This window comes from Choloepus didactylus, chromosome 16 (assembly GCF_015220235.1).
Source record: "Choloepus didactylus isolate mChoDid1 chromosome 16, mChoDid1.pri, whole genome shotgun sequence".
Classification (NCBI taxonomy): domain Eukaryota; kingdom Metazoa; phylum Chordata; class Mammalia; order Pilosa; family Megalonychidae; genus Choloepus; species Choloepus didactylus.
The window spans coordinates 29489970-29510299 of record NC_051322.1 but is presented as its reverse complement, the minus strand read 5'-3'; the positions used below and the strand labels follow the sequence as shown (position 1 = coordinate 29510299).

The 20330-nt window shown below is 42.6% G+C and overlaps 1 protein-coding gene across 3 annotated transcripts in view; it reads left to right on the top strand.

The window, feature by feature from the left end:
* The window catches only part of SMAD4 (SMAD family member 4), a 67855-nt gene that overhangs the window by 16271 nt on the left and 31254 nt on the right, over nucleotides 1-20330 (top strand). For all 3 annotated transcript variants that reach the window (XR_005212171.1, XM_037805650.1, XM_037805651.1), the window contains exons 2-7: nucleotides 66-440; nucleotides 1066-1240; nucleotides 1687-1716; nucleotides 16527-16739; nucleotides 19816-19935; nucleotides 20029-20145. Coding sequence is in view for 2 of the 3 variants with exons in the window: in XM_037805650.1 (XP_037661578.1) it covers nucleotides 192-440; nucleotides 1066-1240; nucleotides 1687-1716; nucleotides 16527-16739; nucleotides 19816-19935; nucleotides 20029-20145 (904 nt within the window). In the remaining variant the exon portion in view is untranslated. The remainder of the gene's footprint in view (nucleotides 1-65; nucleotides 441-1065; nucleotides 1241-1686; nucleotides 1717-16526; nucleotides 16740-19815; nucleotides 19936-20028; nucleotides 20146-20330) is intronic.

The following is a 20330-nucleotide window of genomic DNA, read 5'->3' as shown; positions in this document are numbered from 1 at the left end:
TCTCAAGTAATTGAATCTATTTTGTGAAATATGTTCTAAAATTTGTGTCTCTTTATTTTTTTTAGGTTATCCTGAATATCACATGTTTATTTTCCTTTCAACATTAGCCATTGTTTTTCACTGCCTCCAAACGATCCAAATTGCTCTGGAAATTGGAGACACATTTGATTTTAAAGAAATAACTTTAACAAATGGACAATATGTCTATTACAAATACACCAACAAGTAACGATGCCTGTCTGAGCATTGTACATAGTTTGATGTGCCATAGACAAGGTGGAGAGAGTGAAACATTTGCAAAAAGAGCAATTGAAAGTTTGGTAAAGAAGCTGAAGGAGAAAAAGGATGAATTGGATTCTTTAATAACAGCTATAACTACAAATGGAGCTCATCCCAGCAAATGTGTTACCATACAGAGAACACTGGATGGAAGGCTTCAGGTTTGTCTTATGCTGCAGTTTTTCTATGTCTTCTGTGGTGACAGATTTTTTAAGTTAATATAGGATAATTTAATGCTTGCTCCATGTCTTCAGATGCTGTGCATCCTGTACCAATAGGCCTTTTGGGACTATATGGAAGAAAATGTCTTCCATATACTAAAAATTTATCTTGAAATATATCTTAAAGGTTTAATGTTCTGTCACCCCCTGCCCCCCAAATGTTTAATGTAGAAAATTTAGAAAATAAAAATACAAAGCAGAAGAAAATCCATACTCTGAGAGACCTACTTAACACATTCGTATTTGTCCTTGTAGCTTTTTTCTTTTTGATACTTTATGCATGTTAAAAAAAAAACCATAATTATGCTAAATATGCAGTGTCTGTCTGATTATCTCAACTACTTGGTTCTTTTATAATTTAGAAATCTGATGTCATATGTTTGGTACTTATAATATTATTATATGAAAAACAATCTAGAAGAGCTCAAGCATATCTTCAAAACTCAAGGAGTAAAGAGCCTGCATGTTACAATTTTTCTCTGGTGTCATTTTTAATGTAAAGTGCCTTGTATAATGCTGACACATAACTGATACTCAGTAAATGGTTTATTTTTTTTTTTAATAGGTGGCTGGTCGGAAAGGATTTCCTCATGTAATCTACGCCCGTCTCTGGAGGTGGCCTGATCTTCACAAAAATGAATTAAAACATGTTAAATATTGTCAGTATGCGTTTGACTTAAAATGTGATAGTGTCTGTGTGAATCCATATCACTATGAACGTGTTGTATCACCTGGAATTGGTAAGTAGAATTTTATCTTATCCTTAGAAATATAAAGAGAAGAAAAGCTCCCAATAATGTTTCAAGTTTTCTGAGATAAATTACGATTTGGAGATAGCCTGGGACTTAAAATATGGTTAAAGTGTTAGACATTTTAAATAAAATATATTTAAATTTGAACTTGGAAACCAACTTGTATTTTGACTGCTAAAACTAGTGTGTATATTTATATAGAGAGTTGGTATTTTGCCCATTTATAGCATTGTTTTTGGAAAATAAGATGAAAAGCATTATAGAATTGAATACTTAATTTAAGTATTTAATGTTTATTGTTAGATGGCATTCGTACTACTCTTGAATTTTTGTAATCTTGGTTTAATTTTACCTTCTATAACTTTAAAAACAATAGAAAAATATTTTCATGATAATGATTAACTTCTCATTTTTCCCCCCTTTAAAAATTTAAGATCTCTCAGGATTAACACTGCAGAGTAATGGTAAGTAATCGGTTTTTGCAACATTCTGTTTTCTTTTATCCCCTGCCTTCCATTTTTTGGTTGACCTAGAATTAGTTTCTGTGCTAGTAATATTAACAAGAAAAAAACTTACCTGCTTTGGAAATGTAAATTTTGGGGGAGGTCGGGGACATTTTTCAACATCTAAAACTGGATTTAAATTGGCTTTTGGCTGTTTGGATTTGAACTGCTATCTAAGCACTAAAAATATGATAGAGCCATGTACCAAAAACAAAGGAGGCATAGTTTTTTTTTCCCCCTATTTAATCTTTTTTTTTTTATTGTGAAATGTAACATATACATAGAAGTGACAGTTTTTTCAAGTGCAATTTAACAAATAATTATAGAGCAAATTTCAAAGAATGTTATGGGTTGCAGTTCCACAGTTTCAGTTATTTCCTTATTGTGAAATATAACATATATACAAAAAGGTGATAACTTTCAGATGACGATTTAACAAGTAGCTATAGAGCAGATTTCAAAGAATTCTATGCGTTGCAGTTCCACCATTTCATTTCTTTCCTTCTAGCTATTCAAATACCACAGCAGCTAAGAAAAAGAAAATTATATAGGGATTCAGTATTCATAATCCTTTGTTAAATTCCATCTTGTTTGTTGCTACCCCTTCTTCTAGTTTAATTACTTTCCCAATCTTCAGGGATGTCTAGGCAGTGACCACTCTCACTAGTTGATGTTGAAAAGGGGTGTCGACTTTATGGGAAAAGGGTGTACATCTGGTTGATGTTCTTGAAGAGGCTATTGCCTTTGGGTTTTAGTACTTAGCTGGCATAGGAGCTCTCTGGAGGATTTAAGTTTCTGAAGAATAAACTTAGTCAGTGAAACTTACAGAGTCTTAGATAGGGATCTGGTTATTCTTTAGGGTTTTCTGGAACACTGTTGACTTGGTCATATCATACTGTGGCCATTTGGCATATGTAGCTGAAGCTTGCATAAGAGTAACCTCCAGGACAGCCTCTTGACTCTATTTGAAATCTTTTAGCCTCTGAAACCTTATTTTGTTGCCTTTCTTTTCCCGCTTTTGGTCAAAAAGGCATTTTTAACCCCTCAATACCAGGGTCAGGCTCATTCCTGGAATCCGTGTCCCATGTTGTTGCCAGGGAGACTCATTCACCTGGGCGGTTCCTGCCCCACACTGGGGGGAAGGGTGATGAATTTGTTTACAGAGTTGGCCTTGGAGAGAGAAGGTCCATATTTGAGCAACAAAATTTTGACTTTCTCTGAAGGTGATTCCTAGACATAATTATAGGTGGGCTTACCCTCCCCTTTACAACCGTAAATTTCATAAGATTAAGCTTCAATATCTTGGGCTTGACTTATAAAGGTAGGGGGTTCCTAAGTTCACAGAGTTTATGTTCTGTCCATGATAATCCATCCCTATCTCACATTGTCATCATTTAGGTATACATTCCTCATCACTTATTTGTCCCTAGTATTGGTGTGGTACTAGTAACGTATTCCTATTAATTATAGCCCCTAGTATGCAATAGGTAGATTTTTCCCATATGCCATTCTGTTATCAACTCTCTGTACCCGTGTCATACCGTAGAAGTGTATCATGCAAGCAGGAGGCATAGTTTTTGAATTGATTAAAAACTGATTATTTTGAAAGAAAATCTCACAGGGCCAGTTTGAGAGGGCTAAGGACCCATATGGTTTTGTAATTTGGAATCATATATAACATTCGTTAAAAATACCAATATTCTAGTTTTTCTTTATTTCAGCATAACTTCTTTTTATGAATGATAGATAATGTTGAGAATGATTTAAAATATGTGTTTATATTTCTCAGTCTTGTTACATTTTGAGTGTATAAAACCGTTAATAAAACAAGACTGCTTTAATGTAATGCTGAGCTAATCTTTTTTTAAGTGTTTTGAAGTGAGGAAATGAAACACAAATGTGCGAGAGTATGTGTGTGTGTGTTATGTTTTTCAGTGTAATATTTGAGCAAAAAGTTCTTTTAAATTTTTATTCCATTACTGAGAAGCTATTATTGAAATAAAATTGCTGTAAGAATTAGTTAATTTGCAGAGAAACTTTGTAAAGAGCCATTACCATCTTAGAAAGTTGTGCCTTTGTTCTGGAGGGAAATTAATGACTTGGCACCTGTTGTAGTAGAATCTTAGAGATGGTTATGAAGGCAGGTCAGAAATACCATCTGACCTTAACAAATTTTAGGAAGGGCATGCAAATCTGCTTGTTTTTATTTTCCACTTTTCTTCCACTTCACTAATAATAGAAGAGATTCTAGTGGTTTTTGGTTAGTAGATTTCTGAGAAATGTGGGTGGGTGATATGAGCTATTACAGTGGTCTGGAAAAGGTAGCTCTAAGATGAGTTAAAGTCTTGCCTCTTTACCACATAGACACTGATATCATGTCATGCTTTGTTTCTTTGAAAGTAAAACTGTTCAGATCTTTGCTGTTCTCTATCCCTATTTTTGGAGAATTGAAGCATTTAGCTCAGTGGCTGTTAGGGGTAGGGGGACCACAGTGATGACTATCAGAATCTCCCTGAGGTGAATGGATATGAGGAGTTCCGTATTATGAAGGCTCATCACTCTCTTCCGCTACACTAAAACGACTGCTGTTGGATCTATTATGGGATTGTGTGGATTGTGATAGCCTTTTAGTGATTCTAGGGCTGTATTCTGCTTTGTGATTCCCCCTGCATATGGTGAAGCCCGTCTTCAATGGCTTATTTCCTCAGAAAACATATTTCTCACAGCTCCTTTTCGATTTGGACAAAGAAATAATACAAGGCCAGGCTACTAAGAGTTAAGAAATTGGGATAAGTCCTTCACTTTTGAGTTGGGGTCTTGGTGATAATCATTTCCATGAAAACTTCATCTTTCATGAAACTTTTCCTGACCATATCAACCTGTGTATTCATTTTATAAATATTTAACAAGTATATATTTTCTGGTACTGTTAGGTTCCAGGGATTCTAAGATAAAAAAGGTATGTTTTCTCCACTCTTGGGGGCTCATAGTTGAGTGGAGGAAAAAAACAAGTAAATAGGACAGTGACAGTACCATCTGAGAAGTGCTATGGCCTAACTGCTGGTGGAGAGAAAGAGCACAGACCTAGGGTGACCTAGTGACTTCAGCTTTATTGTAGCCTAAAGAAAGTGTGTTCTTTACCCCTCAGAATATTTTATAGCATGATATATATGTCTCACAGTGGTTAAATAATAATAGCTGATACTTAACTAAATACTCATTTTGTGTCAGGTACTGAGCTACATGATTTAAAAATCCTGTGTCATCATTCTCATAATACCCCTGCATGATAGGTAGGATTATCCACATTTTACCAGGTGAACAGACTGATGCCTGGAGAAATCAAGGCGTTTGCCTGAAAGCAGGCAGCTAGGAGGAGTTGGGGTAATGTGTCCTGGCTATTAAATCTTTAAACAATAGAAAAATTTTACAAAAGAATGTAAGGTCCATGAGGGCAGGGATCTTTTTTTTATTTATTTACGTATCCCAAGTGCTAGAACAGTCCTGGAACATAGGTGCTCAAGTGTTTTTTTTTTTTCAATGAATGAATTTGTTAATGGTCCATTGAGAGAAATACTTAACAGTTTGGTGTCTGTTCTTCTGGACTTTAAAAATATATACTACATGTTTTGTTTTGTTTTTTGTTTTTTATTTTTTATTTTTTTTGAATAGGCAATACATGGTCCATAAATCAAAATACTGTAAAAGGTATACAGTAAAAAGAAGTGCTTCCACCCCTGTCCCCATTCCCCCCTGCCTCAGGTAATCACTTTTATTAGTTTCTGGTGTTTCCTTCCAGGGTTTCTTTATGCAAAAATACATCCATTACTTTCCTCTTTTTTTTACACAAAAAGCATACTGTACACCCAGTTCCGGACCTTCTTTTTTACCTATGGTATATGATTTTTAAAACATGTATGTGATTACAGTGCACAATAGCATTTTGTAACTTGCTTTTTTTCTCTTGGCAAAAATATATTGCAGGCATCAATCCTTGTCAATACTTTTGGTTCTACCTAAGAGCATACATTTTAGTTTATTTGATTAGAGAAATAATCAATGTTCTAAGGCAAGAAAAAAGATAAGAGGCATATCTAAAAGCAGCTTGCAGTTGGAATTTGGAGATACGATGATTGCCCATTAAATCCAAGTGTCAGCTGAGAAGCAGAAACAATGAATATCAAATTGACCGGTTATATTGTCAGGTGAATAGCTTTCTTCTTACATACTAGTAATAGCAATACATTGGGGATAAAAAGATCCCGATCATTGTAACAGCAGAAAAGCTGGAATGTCCAAGAATTAAATAGAGATGTTAGGATCTATATGAAGGAAATCACAGAACTTTGTTGAAGAGTGTGATAGAAGACTGAACAAATATACACTTGCCCACTTAATGCCAAAAATGATTTTTTCTTTGTTTTATTTTTATGATTTGGTCAAGAATAGTAATGAATGGTTGGGTCCAGTTTTGGACATATGTGTATGTATATGTGTGTGGTGTGTATAACATGATGTGGTAAATATCCTTTTGGCTATTTTTGTTGCCATAGCATTTTCTAAAGACAAACACTTTGGAGTAGAATTTATGGGTCTTGAAAGTAACAGTAGCTTCATGACTTTTGATGCCTGCCATTATAATGCTCTTTTTAAGAGGTTGTATATAGAATTTGAAGAGTGAATTATTCTTGCAGTTTTGAAAATTCTCAATTTAATAAAAAATTGCCATGAAACTAATTGGTGTTTACATGTAACAGATATTTTTCAGATTGACATAGGGAGAATTAAGGAGAGCCATAGAGTTGGTTCTTAAGGAAAATGAAAATGACTGCTCTAAGAAGGGAACCTTTACCACCAGTGGATTTTAAAATTCTGGAGTAGGGTTAGCACAGCATACCTATTTGAAGCAGTAAAGGATTGTTTATTAAAGATAAAAAGCAAACCTCAAACAATAGCTGAGGAACAAATGGGGAGGTTCTGGGCAGAGAATAGTTGACTATAAGAATGCAGTTCATTTGTGTCCGGCGCCGCCCCGCTCGACCCCTGGCTGGAAGTCACGACTCGAGCCACACGGTGGTTGCGAGAGCAAATCTTTTACTGAAGCTAGACAAGCATTCTCTGTTACAGATTTCCACGCGCGGCAGAGTGCCTCGCGGGAGAGCAGCCTCGATGCGGCCGTCAGGTACGGCTCCTAGTGGGCTGTCTCCCCGAGGCTAACCCGGGTGTTCTCTTATATACAATGATCACAACCAACAAATTGGCACCACGTAAGCGTGTACAATAGGCTAGCAGCAACCGCTGCCTCTTGCGCCATAATGCGGAAGCAGGATGCGAGCGCCATCTTGGCTCACTCGATGGGAGGGGTGTACTCTAGGAGCAGGCTGCAGAGTGTCCACTAGGCCTTAACCCGGAAAAACGGCTAAAACGGCTCTCCACATCTCCCCCTTTTTTATTTACTTCAACCCAGTGTCTCCATTGATGAGTGTACTCCCGTGGGCCTGAATGACCCACTACATGTTTTGGTGCTTTGGGGATTCTGGACTAGGCCCCAGCCATTTTTTGGCGGAACCTCTGGCACCGACCAGAATGCTTACCTCATATAGAGACCGGAGAGCCCGTAAGCTGGAAGCAACGTGACTCCCCCTACAGAGCTTTGCCTTGTAACTGGGGAAAGACAGTTGGGGCAGGAGAGTGGCAACCAGCGTCAAAAGCGTCACTAGGCGTCTCTGTGCAATGGCCAGAGTCCAGTCCGGCCGTAACTGGGACTCCGCCCGAGAGACTCACCTGAGACAAAAATTCTGGTTGCAGGAGCATAATTTATATCCGGGAAACGGCCATGGACCTTGCCGCGAACCCGGCCCCAGAGTGTCCCACCCTGAGTGGCCGGGACGGGGACCGATCAGTGTAGAAGCTACTATCGGGGAGTATTACAGATTAGAAAACATAGCCCTCATAATGGCAACGCGCAGTTGCTGTTGTGCTCGAAACAGGCGTTCAAACAGGCATATGATAGTCACTAGACCCCAGAGTCAAAGAGGCTGGAGCGTGATGCTGGTGTGGCGCCCAGGCGCTCGAGAAGGGCCTCGCTGCTTGCGGGATGGACGGGAATGGCGGCGTTGTGGACGGTCAACTTCTTCAGTGGTGGCGAGTGGCTGGTACTGGACTTGCACGTACGAGGCAAAAATAGCATCCGTTTGTTTCCTTACAAGCTGGACAATTCTGCGGATAATGCAGGGCCCTAAAGTGAAAGCTAAAATAATTATTAGTAGGGGGCCGAGGAGAGGGAGGAGGTAAGGAAGGATGGAGGTAAAGATGCGGGACCAATAGTTGGTGGCTTCACGGTCTCTTTTGCGTTGTTCCAGTCCCTCTCGGACCTTCTTTAGGCTGTCCTCGACGAGACCTGTGGAATTGGCATATACACAGCACTCTTCTCCTAGGGCGGCGCAAAGGCCTCCTTCCTTGAGGAGGAGAAGGTCAAGACCTCGGCGGTTTTGGAGCACGACTTCAGAGAGGGAATTGACAGAATTTTTAAGATGGGAAATAGCATTTTGTAGGTGTTGGATGTCCTCATCAACAGCCGCCCGAAGGTGAGCTAGGGTGGAACCTTGACTGGCCAAAGCGGCGATTCCGGTACCCGCACCTGCAAGGCCTAAGATGGAGGCAATTGTGAGGGCGGTGATGGGTTCTCGCTTTTGCAGAGTGGCAGGAGCTGCAGTTCTTTCTAGGCGGAGGAAGAAGTCTTCCTCACTGTGGTATAGGACCCTAGGGATAAGGACAATTAGGAGGCAAGTTTCATGAGTTGTATTGAGGGTCTGCACGTTAAGGCAGGGGGTAAGTCCTGTAGAGGAGCAGAGCCATTGGGAGGAGTTGTGGGGAATAAGAAACTTGGCAGAGCTGCTGGGAGATGAGTAGTTGGCACAAGTTGTGAGGTTGGGAGAGTTGTATGAGAGAGGGCGGATGCACTTTCCTGTGGAGGAAACCGAATGAAAGGTTAGGGGGACGGCAGAAGTATTCCAATTGCATTCCGAGGGGCTATTCTCTGTACTTTCCGAAAAAGAGAGGTTGGAGGCGACGGGCTCATACAGTGAGGAAGAGGTGGAGAGGCAAAGCCAACAAGAGGAGGTAAGATTGGGGTAGGAGACATTTAGTGAGGTGAAGGTTGCTTGGATAAGGCTGAAGAGGGGAGAGGAGTAATGAGAGGGGGGTGGAAAAGGTTGGGGTGGCGGGGTTGGTGATGCGTTGTTTGCAGCTGAGGTGCGGCTGGTTGAAGCTAAGGTGCGGCTGGAGGGCTGTGGAAAAAGGGGGTTAATGACTTTATTGGGGCCAATGCCCGAAGATGAATGTTGAGCTGCTTCCTTTTTTATGAGAATGAGGGATCCCGGATCGGACCCCGCTAGATGAATTCGGAAGCCCCAGGTTCGACCCAGGAGCCAAGACGTATCGGTAGGGTTTTGTACGGTGAGCATTAGCCTTTTAGGACAAAGGTACCTGTCGAAATAGCGATTGCCTGGGTTTAGGCAAGTATAGGGGATTACTGTAAGATTTAGAAATTTGTCAGGGACAGAAGGCTTCCAGCCAGTGGCTAATGTTTCACACCCCCAGTATGCACAGTAGTACTCATAGGGGGAATTGCAGTATGATTTTCCAGGATTTGAAGATGGACACATATAATAATTTTGTATATTTAGGCTGCCTGGATAACCAATAGGTTTTGGATTAGGAGGGGGGAACAGATCAATGGCATTAAAAACAAAGGAGGGGGGTCCTGCTGTGGTATTGTAAAGAATTATTTTGGAGTCTTCCCAACGCGCAAGGGTCCACTTCCAAGGCTGGTGGGGGTTGGCCTGGGTAGAAGAGGCGAGGGCCAACATGGCTATTAGAAGAAAAGCTATGCTTGGGTGAGGGTTTGGATTACCGATCCTCCCCCTGGGTGACGGGGAGGCGGGCAAGATCATTCTCATCATCTTGCTGGTCATCTTGCTGATCATCACCAGCGTTGGGGGTTGGATCTTCTGCGTCATGTTGGGGGTTCCCCAATTGGTCAGGCTGCAACTTCTCAGCGCTCTCGTGCGTTGATACGGTTCTCACCAATCTCTCCGGAACCCACACCGGTTGACGTCCTGGTTCCTGTGGGAAAACACAAACAGAGCCTCTGGCCCAGCTGAGCACAGGGTCAGGGCCTTGCCACTGTCCTGTCAGGACATCCTTCCATCGGACCAGACCTCTATGTGGAGGACTCGGGGTGGTGTGCTGAAGGGCAGGTGTCATGCCCTGTGAATTTTCATTTAAGAAATTATACGTGAATAAGGCTACAGACAGTCGAGCCTTTGGGGATAGGCCGTGACCTATCCCCTCTTTCTGTTTTCCGAGCAAATCTTTCAGAGATCTATGTGCTCTCTCAATGATACCTTGTCCTTGAGGGTTGTAAGGGATTCCATGCTTCAGTTGTACTCCCATATCATCACAAAATTTTTGGAAAGTTTTACTGGTATAAGCAGGTCCGTTATCGGTCTTTAACATTTTTGGCTTGCCCCACGCTGCCCAAGCGGCAAGGCAGTGTGCGATAACTTGGTGGACCTTTTCTCCCGTCTCCGCAGAGGCAAATAATATTTGAGAACATGTGTCTACTGACACGTGCAGGTATTTGATTTTCCCGTACTCCGAATGATGAGTGACATCCATCTGCCAAATGTCTCCTGGGATGAGACCTCTAGGGTTAACTCCCACAGATGGGATATGCTGCTGAGTAACACAATTTCCACAAGCTCGGACTATGTCTCTAGCGGCCGCTCGCGGTATACCAAACCGCTTTGCCAGGGTACCTGCATTGATATGAAATTTTGCGTGGAACTCCCGGGCTTGCTGATATGGTGTCAGCACAGGGAAAACGTGTGGCTGTCGAGTGGCCACATCTACTATGTGATTTCCTTGGGCCATGGGGCCAGGCAAACCTGTGTGGGCCCTGATATGAGTTATGTAAAAGGGGTGTCGCCTGGCCCATATAACTTCCTGCAACTTAATAAAGAATGTCCTTACTGTAGATGAATGCCTAATAGTGCCCACTGCCTCTAGTATCCGTACAGAGTTTACAACATAAGCAGAGTCCGAGACAATATTCAAAGGTTCAGAGAGGCTTTTCAGAACAGTGATGATAACCTGTAGCTCTACCCATTGAGGCCTTTGAGGATGGAAGAGTACTGTTTTTGGAGTGTCCCCCTCGACACAATACGCCCCTGTGCCGGAGCTGGAGCCGTCTGTGTACACAGTGGGGGCATCCGCTAGCGGCTTAGGCGAGGTCACCTTAGGAAAAATCACTGGGTGCCGAGCGACAAACTGCAAGAGGGGAGCTTTAGGGAATTGATTGTTAATGCTTCCGAGAAATGTACACCGGAGGACGGCCCACTGATCGATACATCCAGTAAGTATCTCAAGCTGTTGGGAGGAATAAGGCACTCGGAGATTTCTGGGTTGCTGGCTAAAATGCTGTACCGCTCTTTTAATACACTCCAGGGCTAACTCTGCAACCGCTGTAGGATAATGCTCTAGGACCTTCCGGGGGGAAACCCCAGGGTGGATCCAGAGCAGCGGTCCTTGCTGCCACAGCACTGCAGTGGGCTGTGATTCTGTTGGCAACACGCACGCCTCAAAAGGCTCATTGGGGTTTATTCTTTTCAGAGCGGCGCGACTGAGCGCTTGCTCTACCCGGTACAATGCTTGCCTCGCCTCGGGGGTAAGGTGTCGGGGCGAAGTTATGTTTGAATCTCCTCTCAACAAATCAAATAGGGGCACCAACTCAGCGTTGGGTAATTTCAAATACGGGCGGATCCAATTTATATCTCCCAAGAGCCTTTGCAGATCATTCAGAGTACGTATATTGTCTAATCTGAGAGATACCTTCTGGGGGGAGACATGGGTAGGCGTGAGTTTTGCTCCCAGGAAAGTGGAAATGTCAGTCATTTGGATTTTCTCAGGGGCTACTTCCAGGTTAGCTTTTCTGAGGTCACAGACCAAGTGTGACAATACAGTCTCAAGGATTGCAGCATCCTTATGGGCCAGCAGAATGTCATCCATATAATGAATAATTTTCACATGAGGGAACTGTTGCCGGGCGCCAACTAACTTGGTGGCAACATACAGCTGACACATGGTAGGACTATTAGCCATACCCTGGGGCAGGACCGTCCATTCAAAGCGATAGCAGGGCTCCTCTTGGTTACGAGAGGGCACAGTGAAGGCAAACTTAGGGGTGTCTTCGGGGTGGAGTGGAATAGAAAAGAAGCAATCCCTAAGATCTAGGATGACAACCGACCAGTGCTCTGGCAACGCTGAGAGGAGGGGCAGTCCCACCTGAACTGGTCCTAAAGGCTCCATGCAATTATTGATAGCCCTTAAATCGTGCAGCAGTCTCCATTTTCCAGATTTCTTTTTGATTACGAATATAGGGGTGTTCCACGGCGACGTGGAGGGGGCGATGTGGCCCTTTTCCAATTGTTCTGATACTAAGACGTGTAACGCTGCAAGTTTTTCCTGTGGCAAGGGCCACTGAGGCACCCACACCGGAGCCTCGGTTTTCCATTTTAGTTTTATAGGTGTGGGTGGGAATCTCTCCTCAGTGGCCCCTATGAAAAACCCAAGCCTCGTCTGTCAGACTTGGGGGCAGCTTGTATAGGCTCCGCACGTCCGTGCAGTGAAACTCCCAAACCCCTGCCGGGGGTATACCCCATTTCTTTTAGCAGTCGCTTAGAGGTTGGGGAGTAGCCGCTAATCAAAGTAACGTCCATTTGGGTCAGGATGTCTCTTCCCCACAAAGACACAGGCAGGGCTAATACATAGGGCTGGAAACTGCCTTGGTGTCCTTCCTCATCGGCCCACTGAAGGGCAGCTGCACTGAGCATGGGCGCTGAAATTTGGCCTATTCCTCTAATGATATCTTCCGCCTTGCACGTCGGCCAGGTGGGGGGCCATTCTTGTTGTCTTATGATAGACCGATCGGCCCCTGTATCAAGCAGGCCCAAGAAAGATCTGCCTTGCACCTTAATGGTTAGCATAGGCCGAGATTCCAGGGACATATGGAGTCCCTCAAAAATCGCTCCACTGGATCCGATCCCTTTTTTCCCTCTCTGTCTGATTCTGCTTGGAAAGCCTGCATGTAAGCTGGGTAAGAGCAGGAGCTGCGCCAACTTATCACCTTCTGCAATGACTAAGGTGCCCCGCTGAGATTGAACCATAACTCGGGCACAGCCTGTGAAATCTGAATCTACAAGTCCTGGTATAACTGTTAATCCTCTCAGGGCCGTGGATGCTCTCCCCAATATGAGCCCTACAGTACCAGCCGGTAAGGGCCCCTTGAAGGAGGTCCCTACTAACTGGACACCCATGGAGGGGGTTAGTACGAGTCTGGAGGTGGCACAGAGGTCCAGTCCTGCTGAGCCAGGGGACGCACGAATTTGATCGGATCCTGTGTTGTCGAATGGCATGCAAGGGGGTCCGTCGAAAGGGCGGACCCCCTCTTCCCGTTTTTTGGAATCTGCTCGGGGCGGCCAGAGAGGCGTCTACCCTGCGCATCGAAAACCGATTTACAATCTTCTGCGCGGTGGGGGCCTTTGTGGCAACGGCCACACGGCCTGGTTACTGCACCTGGCTCGCCAAACCGTTGAGTGGCAGGGGGCTGACGTCTATTGGGACAATCTCTCTTAAAGTGCCCTGACTGGCCACAGCCATAGCACCCGTTAGACTTTGCCCCTAAGGCTCTCGGGCTTTTTGTAGCCACCTGTAGGGAGCTAGCTAGCATGGTAGCTAGACCTGCATTAGTTAACGGGCTGCCAGCATCTCTGCAAAGCCGAACCCAGTCCGTCAGCTGTTTTCCTTTATTTTGTGCTAAAATAACTTTACACTCTTTATTACACTGCTCAAATATCATTTGTTTAACTACAGTCTCTGCCACCCCTGGATCTGAGAAAATTCTCTCGGCTGCAGTTTGCATTTTGGCTACAAAATCCACAAAAGGTTCTGTGGGGCCCTGATGAATATTACTGAGCGAGGCTTGAGCCTCTCCCTCACCTGTCAGCTTTTTCCAAGCTCCCACGAAACAACGGAAGATTTGGGCATAGACCTCTTGAGGGAACCGCGTTTGATTTTGGGCATGGGCTCCCCTCCCCAACAGCATGTCTGTATTCCACGCGCCATGTCTTCCCGCTGCGTTCCTAGCCGCTTGTTCCTCAGCTAACTCTTCAAACCACGCTTTCCAATCTATAAATCGGCCTGGTGGCAAACAAGCACGGGCTAACTGAACGATATCTGCGGGCGTATGATTTAGGGCGGAGAGGTTTTCAACCATGTTCAGGGTATAAGGGGCATTGGGGCCGTACTGATGGACGGCCTGCCTTAGCTCTTTCAAAAGTTTGTAATCATATGCTTCATGTTGGTTGTTGCCTTGGTGGTTAATAATAACCGGGAACATCTCTGGGGATGGTTCTGACTTAAGTGGTTGGTACCCACCTAGTACACCAAAAGGCCTAAAGGAGAAGGAAGGGACCCATTTCCAGAAGTGCCTCTTTCCGCATTCTGATGAAATGGGGTCTAGGGGACTTGAGTACTCAGGTGGGGGAAACGGCTGTGGAAACCCCTCCCCCGGCCCGCCCATCAGGGTTTCCGGGTCTGGCAACAAAGGATAATTACATCTACTGGGCATGGCCACTAGAGGGAGCTCTCGGCGAGGTCCCTTGGTGGGACCGCCCAAGGCGTCAGTTGGGGGCAGGGGTGCAGCGGTAGACATGGGCGGGGCGGAAGGCCTCACGGGTGTGGCGGGAGGCTCCTCCCAATCAATCAGCGGACGCTCTTCCGCTTTCTCGTCGGTATCGCTATCCGACTCTGAGTCAGAGTCACCGGACTCCGGCGGCTTGCCCTTATAGGAGCCGTCCGCTGATGAAACTGACTGGGTCTCTTGGAGCGCGCACCGCGCTTCTTGCAAGGCGGAGGACGGGCTTAGGCCGGCAGCCGATTCTAGTTCAAGGACCGCACGGACGGTCTCCCATATGGGTACTAGAATCGGGTCCACACACACGCCCGTCTGGCGCGCTCGATCTATGTCGCGACCGAGCTTCTTCCAAGAAGGCAGAGTGATGCTGCCGGTGGAGGGAAACCAAGGGGCAAAAGTCTCAACATCATCGAGAAACTTCTGTAGGGAACTTTTCTTAACTGAGATACCCCTCTGTTTCAAAAGGTTCTTTAAAGGAGCTAAGAGAGGCGAACTTCCGGACTGCCCCATGATTGCAGTCGGCACTGTACTTCAGTCACTCGGAGAGCTCTTCCGAGTCCCCCGGGGTCACCTGAAAACCCACGGGCCCTAACTCTCAAGTAATAAGACGCACTCACCTTCTCGCGTTGATCAGGCGCGGGAAGTCCGCCGTAAGCTCGATGCGCAGCGCTGCTCTCCTCACGGAGGGACCGTCGAGAGCGAGGCAGGAGGAGGAGCGTGTTCCCCGTACGGTTAGCTCAGTTGGTTAGAGCTTGGTGCTGATAACGCCAAGGTCGCGGGTTCGATTCCCCGTACGGGCCACCACTTGTCCGGCGCCGCCCCGCTCGACCCCTGGCTGGAAGTCACGACTCGAGCCACACGGTGGTTGCGAGAGCAAATCTTTTACTGAAGCTAGACAAGCATTCTCTGTTACAGATTTCCACGCGCGGCAGAGTGCCTCGCGGGAGAGCAGCCTCGATGCGGCCGTCAGGTACGGCTCCTAGTGGGCTGTCTCCCCGAGGCTAACCCGGGTGTTCTCTTATATACAATGATCACAACCAACAAATTGGCACCACGTAAGCGTGTACAATAGGCTAGCAGCAACCGCTGCCTCTTGCGCCATAATGCGGAAGCAGGATGCGAGCGCCATCTTGGCTCACTCGATGGGAGGGGTGTACTCTAGGAGCAGGCTGCAGAGTGTCCACTAGGCCTTAACCCGGAAAAACGGCTAAAACGGCTCTCCACACATTTGCATCTTATTAACTGGTTTTCTCTTTTTTTCCTTCTCACAACAAAGCAATCTATTCTTTAGTTTGTTCAAGAAAAGGTGTTATGCTGTATCAGCTAGAGTCTAGCTTTGCTAATTAAGGTATGACCACTTAGGTGAAAGAGGTTGATTATTGAGTTTTTTCACACCACATATTAAGCATTAATGTGTGGTTGGGCTTCTAGAAGGAAATTTCAGTTTGACATTTAGGATTTTTCTGTCTGCTTCTAACCCTTTGGGTGACCTTCAGTGCATTTCACTTTCAAAGAAAATGTTGCGTAACAGTAATTCTAGATCCTGGAATTGGATAGCTGTCAGATCCCACTCATATCTTTACAGTGTGAAATTAGCAAAAAGAGGTAGTTAAGGACTTAATCTCAGTTTGGATTGGATAATTGGTCATCTTAGCTAGATAAACATTTTACCCAATCATTTGGTTTTTGCCTAGCTTTTATTATGTATTTAAGGTGATGATTATTTCTAGGCTGATCAAGAAACTGAAGAATACCTCTTCAGGTCCTTTGCTGGTGGCTGTTGGAATATGGTCTAGCTTCAGACTTCAAGGATTGGTTGATAAAATATATCTGTTGCCACCACCTCTGCACAAATGACTGATGAAATCATATGCTTTTAAAATTATTTTTTAAAATTCTGAATTAGAATTATTTTCACTATAGTTGATTTTAGGTTTTATTGCTTGTCTGTGATTTTTTTTTTCTGAGAATAGACGCTTATAAGATTTTAAAATATATTTAATTTTCTATACAGCTCCACCAAGTATGTTGGTGAAGGACGAATATGTTCATGACTTTGAGGGACAGCCATCGTTATCCACTGAAGGACATTCAATTCAAACCATCCAGCATCCACCAAGTAATCGTGCCTCAACAGAGACATACAGCACCCCAACTTTGTTAGCCCCATCTGATTCTAATGCTACCAGCACCACCAACTTTCCCAACATTCCCGTGGCTTCCACAAGTGAGTTGTAGAATATGATGTAGTCAGCAAGTTGAATATTCCTAACCATTGAATACTTAAATATAGTCACTTTGGAGAAAAACTCCAAATAAGTAAAAATTAAAAGTGCTGTTGTATCCTTCATATGCAAGCAAGTATTAAATAGGTGTTTGGGTTGGTCCTGGGAAAAGTGGTGTTTGTAATTTACTTACTTGAAGAATCTCATATTGACATATAGACATTTGGAACTTAAGTTAAAAAGTAGTTTTGAACCAAGATGTTTATAAAGATATGTATTAATGGAATTGCAAGTATTCCTTTAATCCAGTGTTCTTCTTTTACTTTATCTGGGAGAATATCACTTTATAATAGTTATCTCAGTTTCTCATTTTGCAGACTTAGAAAAAGGGATCTTGACAAACTTGTTTACAACTTACATCCCTCAAGTTAGACATTAAGTATTTAAGTGAATTTGGATATAAAGCTAAATTCATCTACTCTGTTTTTTACTTTTCTTTTTATTTTAATGGGAAGTGTTTCTGGAGGTTACAGGGACTAAGAGGAAGGGAAAATGGGGAGTTACTGCTTAATGGGTAAAGTGTTTCTATTTTGGTAATGAAAAGTTTATGTAATGGAAGGTGGTGATGGTAGCACAACATTGTAGATGTGGTAATGCCACTGAATTGCACACTTAAAATGACAACTTTTATGTATGCATTATTACAATTAAAAAAAGGGGGCAGTTCTTCTCATGATAGAAGAATCGCCGCCTCTGCCATGTCATAGAAGGTAGAGAGCTATTAGGTTCAACTTTTGATGGGGACGGATCAAGGCAACAGTGAACTGGTTCTGTTAGTAATGCTGTTTATTTTCAGTCACCAAAGATTGGACTAGTGGTAAAAAGCAGTCTGCTGGTCAACAAGTGGAGAAGGTTTTTTTGATCGCAGAGCAATGTCTTAGCCTGTATATAGTGTTATTTGTACTTGGTCACTAAGGGCATTGTGTCTAAACCCATGTAAGTAATAGATTGTTGATAAATGTGGACGGATTTGTTAGCTAATACCAAAGGTAGCATCATTCTATTTATTTTAATATCAGATCAGATTGAACATAGAAATTTTGTTCTTTGGAATTAGTTCTTTGGGCCATTGATTTCTGTAATTGTGAATTTTCAAGTGAAGTACACCAAATTTTCCCCTTTGTAAGTCATTCCACCACTTCAAAGTGTTGTATTTTTGGTTTGCTATGTAAGAGATGACAAATTACCATGGACAGCCAATTATAAATGGACAATATAGGTTAAGCACATAGTTTAGAACCTGGCAGAACTTTATTTATTTACCAGTTTGGGAGTATAGTGGACAGTGTGGGTAGTGATGGAGGATAAAAGAAGGTAGTATACAGCAATGTGACTGTAGACTAGTGCTACAGAAGAGCCACATACCTCTGTTTATATATCTGGTGATTATTCAGTTTTGCTGTGCCTTTGTTGATGCTTCCTAAAGTGACTTTATTTTGGATTTTCTGTTCCCTGGGGCTGAATCCTATTTGAAGATAGGACTGAAATACAGCTAATTTTGTCTTGGTATTTTTTGGGTAGATATTCACATTGAATAGTAAATACATAGGTTTTAGAACTTGTGGTGCAATGTCCTCTTAGACGTTAAAAAGTATATTGATGGAATTAAAAGAAAGAAAAGAAGTTGTACTAAAATTTGGGTATTGAAGGCTATTTTTCCATATGCTGATTTAGTTGTATTGTGTAACTTCATCTTATATACTTGAAATTGTGTGTTGGAAACATTGAGTACAGATAACTGAGCAGTGGGCTAATTTTTAAAGTTTGTGTTCCTTTGGCAGCTAAATATTTTTAATGTTTCTCTATAAATATCTAAAATCATGTAATTTCTCCTGTGTAAGTTTTTAACTTAGCTAATAGTATGTAGCATGTACAATTGTTAAAAACAAAAGTGTAGCTAAGTTTTAAAGACCACTTGTAAAATTTGGGGAGATAAGTTGGAAGGGAGGTTGCTAAAAACATCTTTAGAAGTAAATAATTTGGGCATATTGAAATATTCTATAGCTTTTGATTTTACAGTCTTAGCCTTAAGGAACTGTCATCTGTAGAGAGGAGAAAAATGCTCCTTCTCCTTGAACTTTGAGCAGTGGTGTTACTTACTCTTTCATCTGATTACCCTCCCATTTAGATGGGAAAAGAATGAGGTGATGCCAGTGACAAATAACAGTTATGAAATTTCAGTGCTTTCCAAGTGAGAGGAACAATTGACTTAAATGCCTGCTGTAAGAAATCAGGCCTTTTCCATTAAAAAAAAAAAAAAAAAGCCTTAAATAAATGTAGGTCAGTAAGAAATAGCATAGATGGTTTTGGAATAGAATAGAAAGAAGCCAGAGGAAGGTGTTAGTCCTTCTGGCATTGTTACATCTGGAGAGGGCAACTAATCTGTAAATCCATGAATATGAAGGTATTCTTGAAAAGAGGTGATTCTTTTGGTTTTTAAAAGTATATGAAAAAAATTTTTTAATAGATTGATGATTTTTTTTTTTTACTAGCAGATGATGTATTGATAGAATAGTGGAGCTAGACCTTGAATTTCTCTTGCCTTCTACATCACATCCTGTTTAAAATATTTGCCTGCTCTGCTTTTCTTTTCCCAAACGTTACCATTATCATTGCTGATTATTATTAACTTTCCAGCTTTGAACATTTTCTTGAGCCTGGACTTTCGGAGTCCTAATTGAAAGATCCAGAGAGAGCTGATTCAGTGGCCAGGGTTGAGTAGATGTGCTTCTGGTGAAGTAGGATTTTGTTGGCATTTAAAGAATATTTGTGTAGAAATTGGCCACTAAAATTAGCTGGACATTACTTAAAAGATAGAGTAATTTTGAACTTCTTCAAGTTAGAGTTTGACTTTGTAGATGACTTTAGGTTTTTTTATTCTGTAAGCAATGGATGAGTTCTTATTATTGCCCATATTTATAGTTGTGATTATCAGATATATTGGTCCTTCATTTACTATATAAAACCATAGGATTGCATCTATAAATGTGCCATCTTAATGTTTTCTTGTTCCTCTAGGTCAGCCAGCCAGTATACTGGCAGGCAGCCATAGTGAAGGACTGTTGCAGATAGCTTCAGGGCCTCAACCAGGACAGCAGCAGAATGGATTTGCTGGTCAGCCAGCTACTTACCACCATAGTATGTATATGTTTTTTAAAATCTTTTAAATAGATGAGAAGAATAGGCAGCTTTTGTAAAAGCAAATTAATCCATGTGGGCCTTAATTTTTAGACAGCACTACCACCTGGACTGGAAGTAGAACTGCACCATACACACCTAATTTGCCTCACCACCAAAACGGCCATCTTCAGCACCACCCGCCTATGCAGCCCCATCCCGGACATTACTGTAAGCTCTTGTTTTTGTTGTAAGGGCTTTTTCTTTTTGAGGACATTATTTTCTTTCTTTTTTTAAAAAATATTTTTACATTTTTTGTTCATTCTATAATTTAGTTTCACCAAATGATTGGTGCTTTCCATTATTTTTTACAAATAGTATTATTTATTTTTCATAGTTATGCCTTGTTTTAGAGG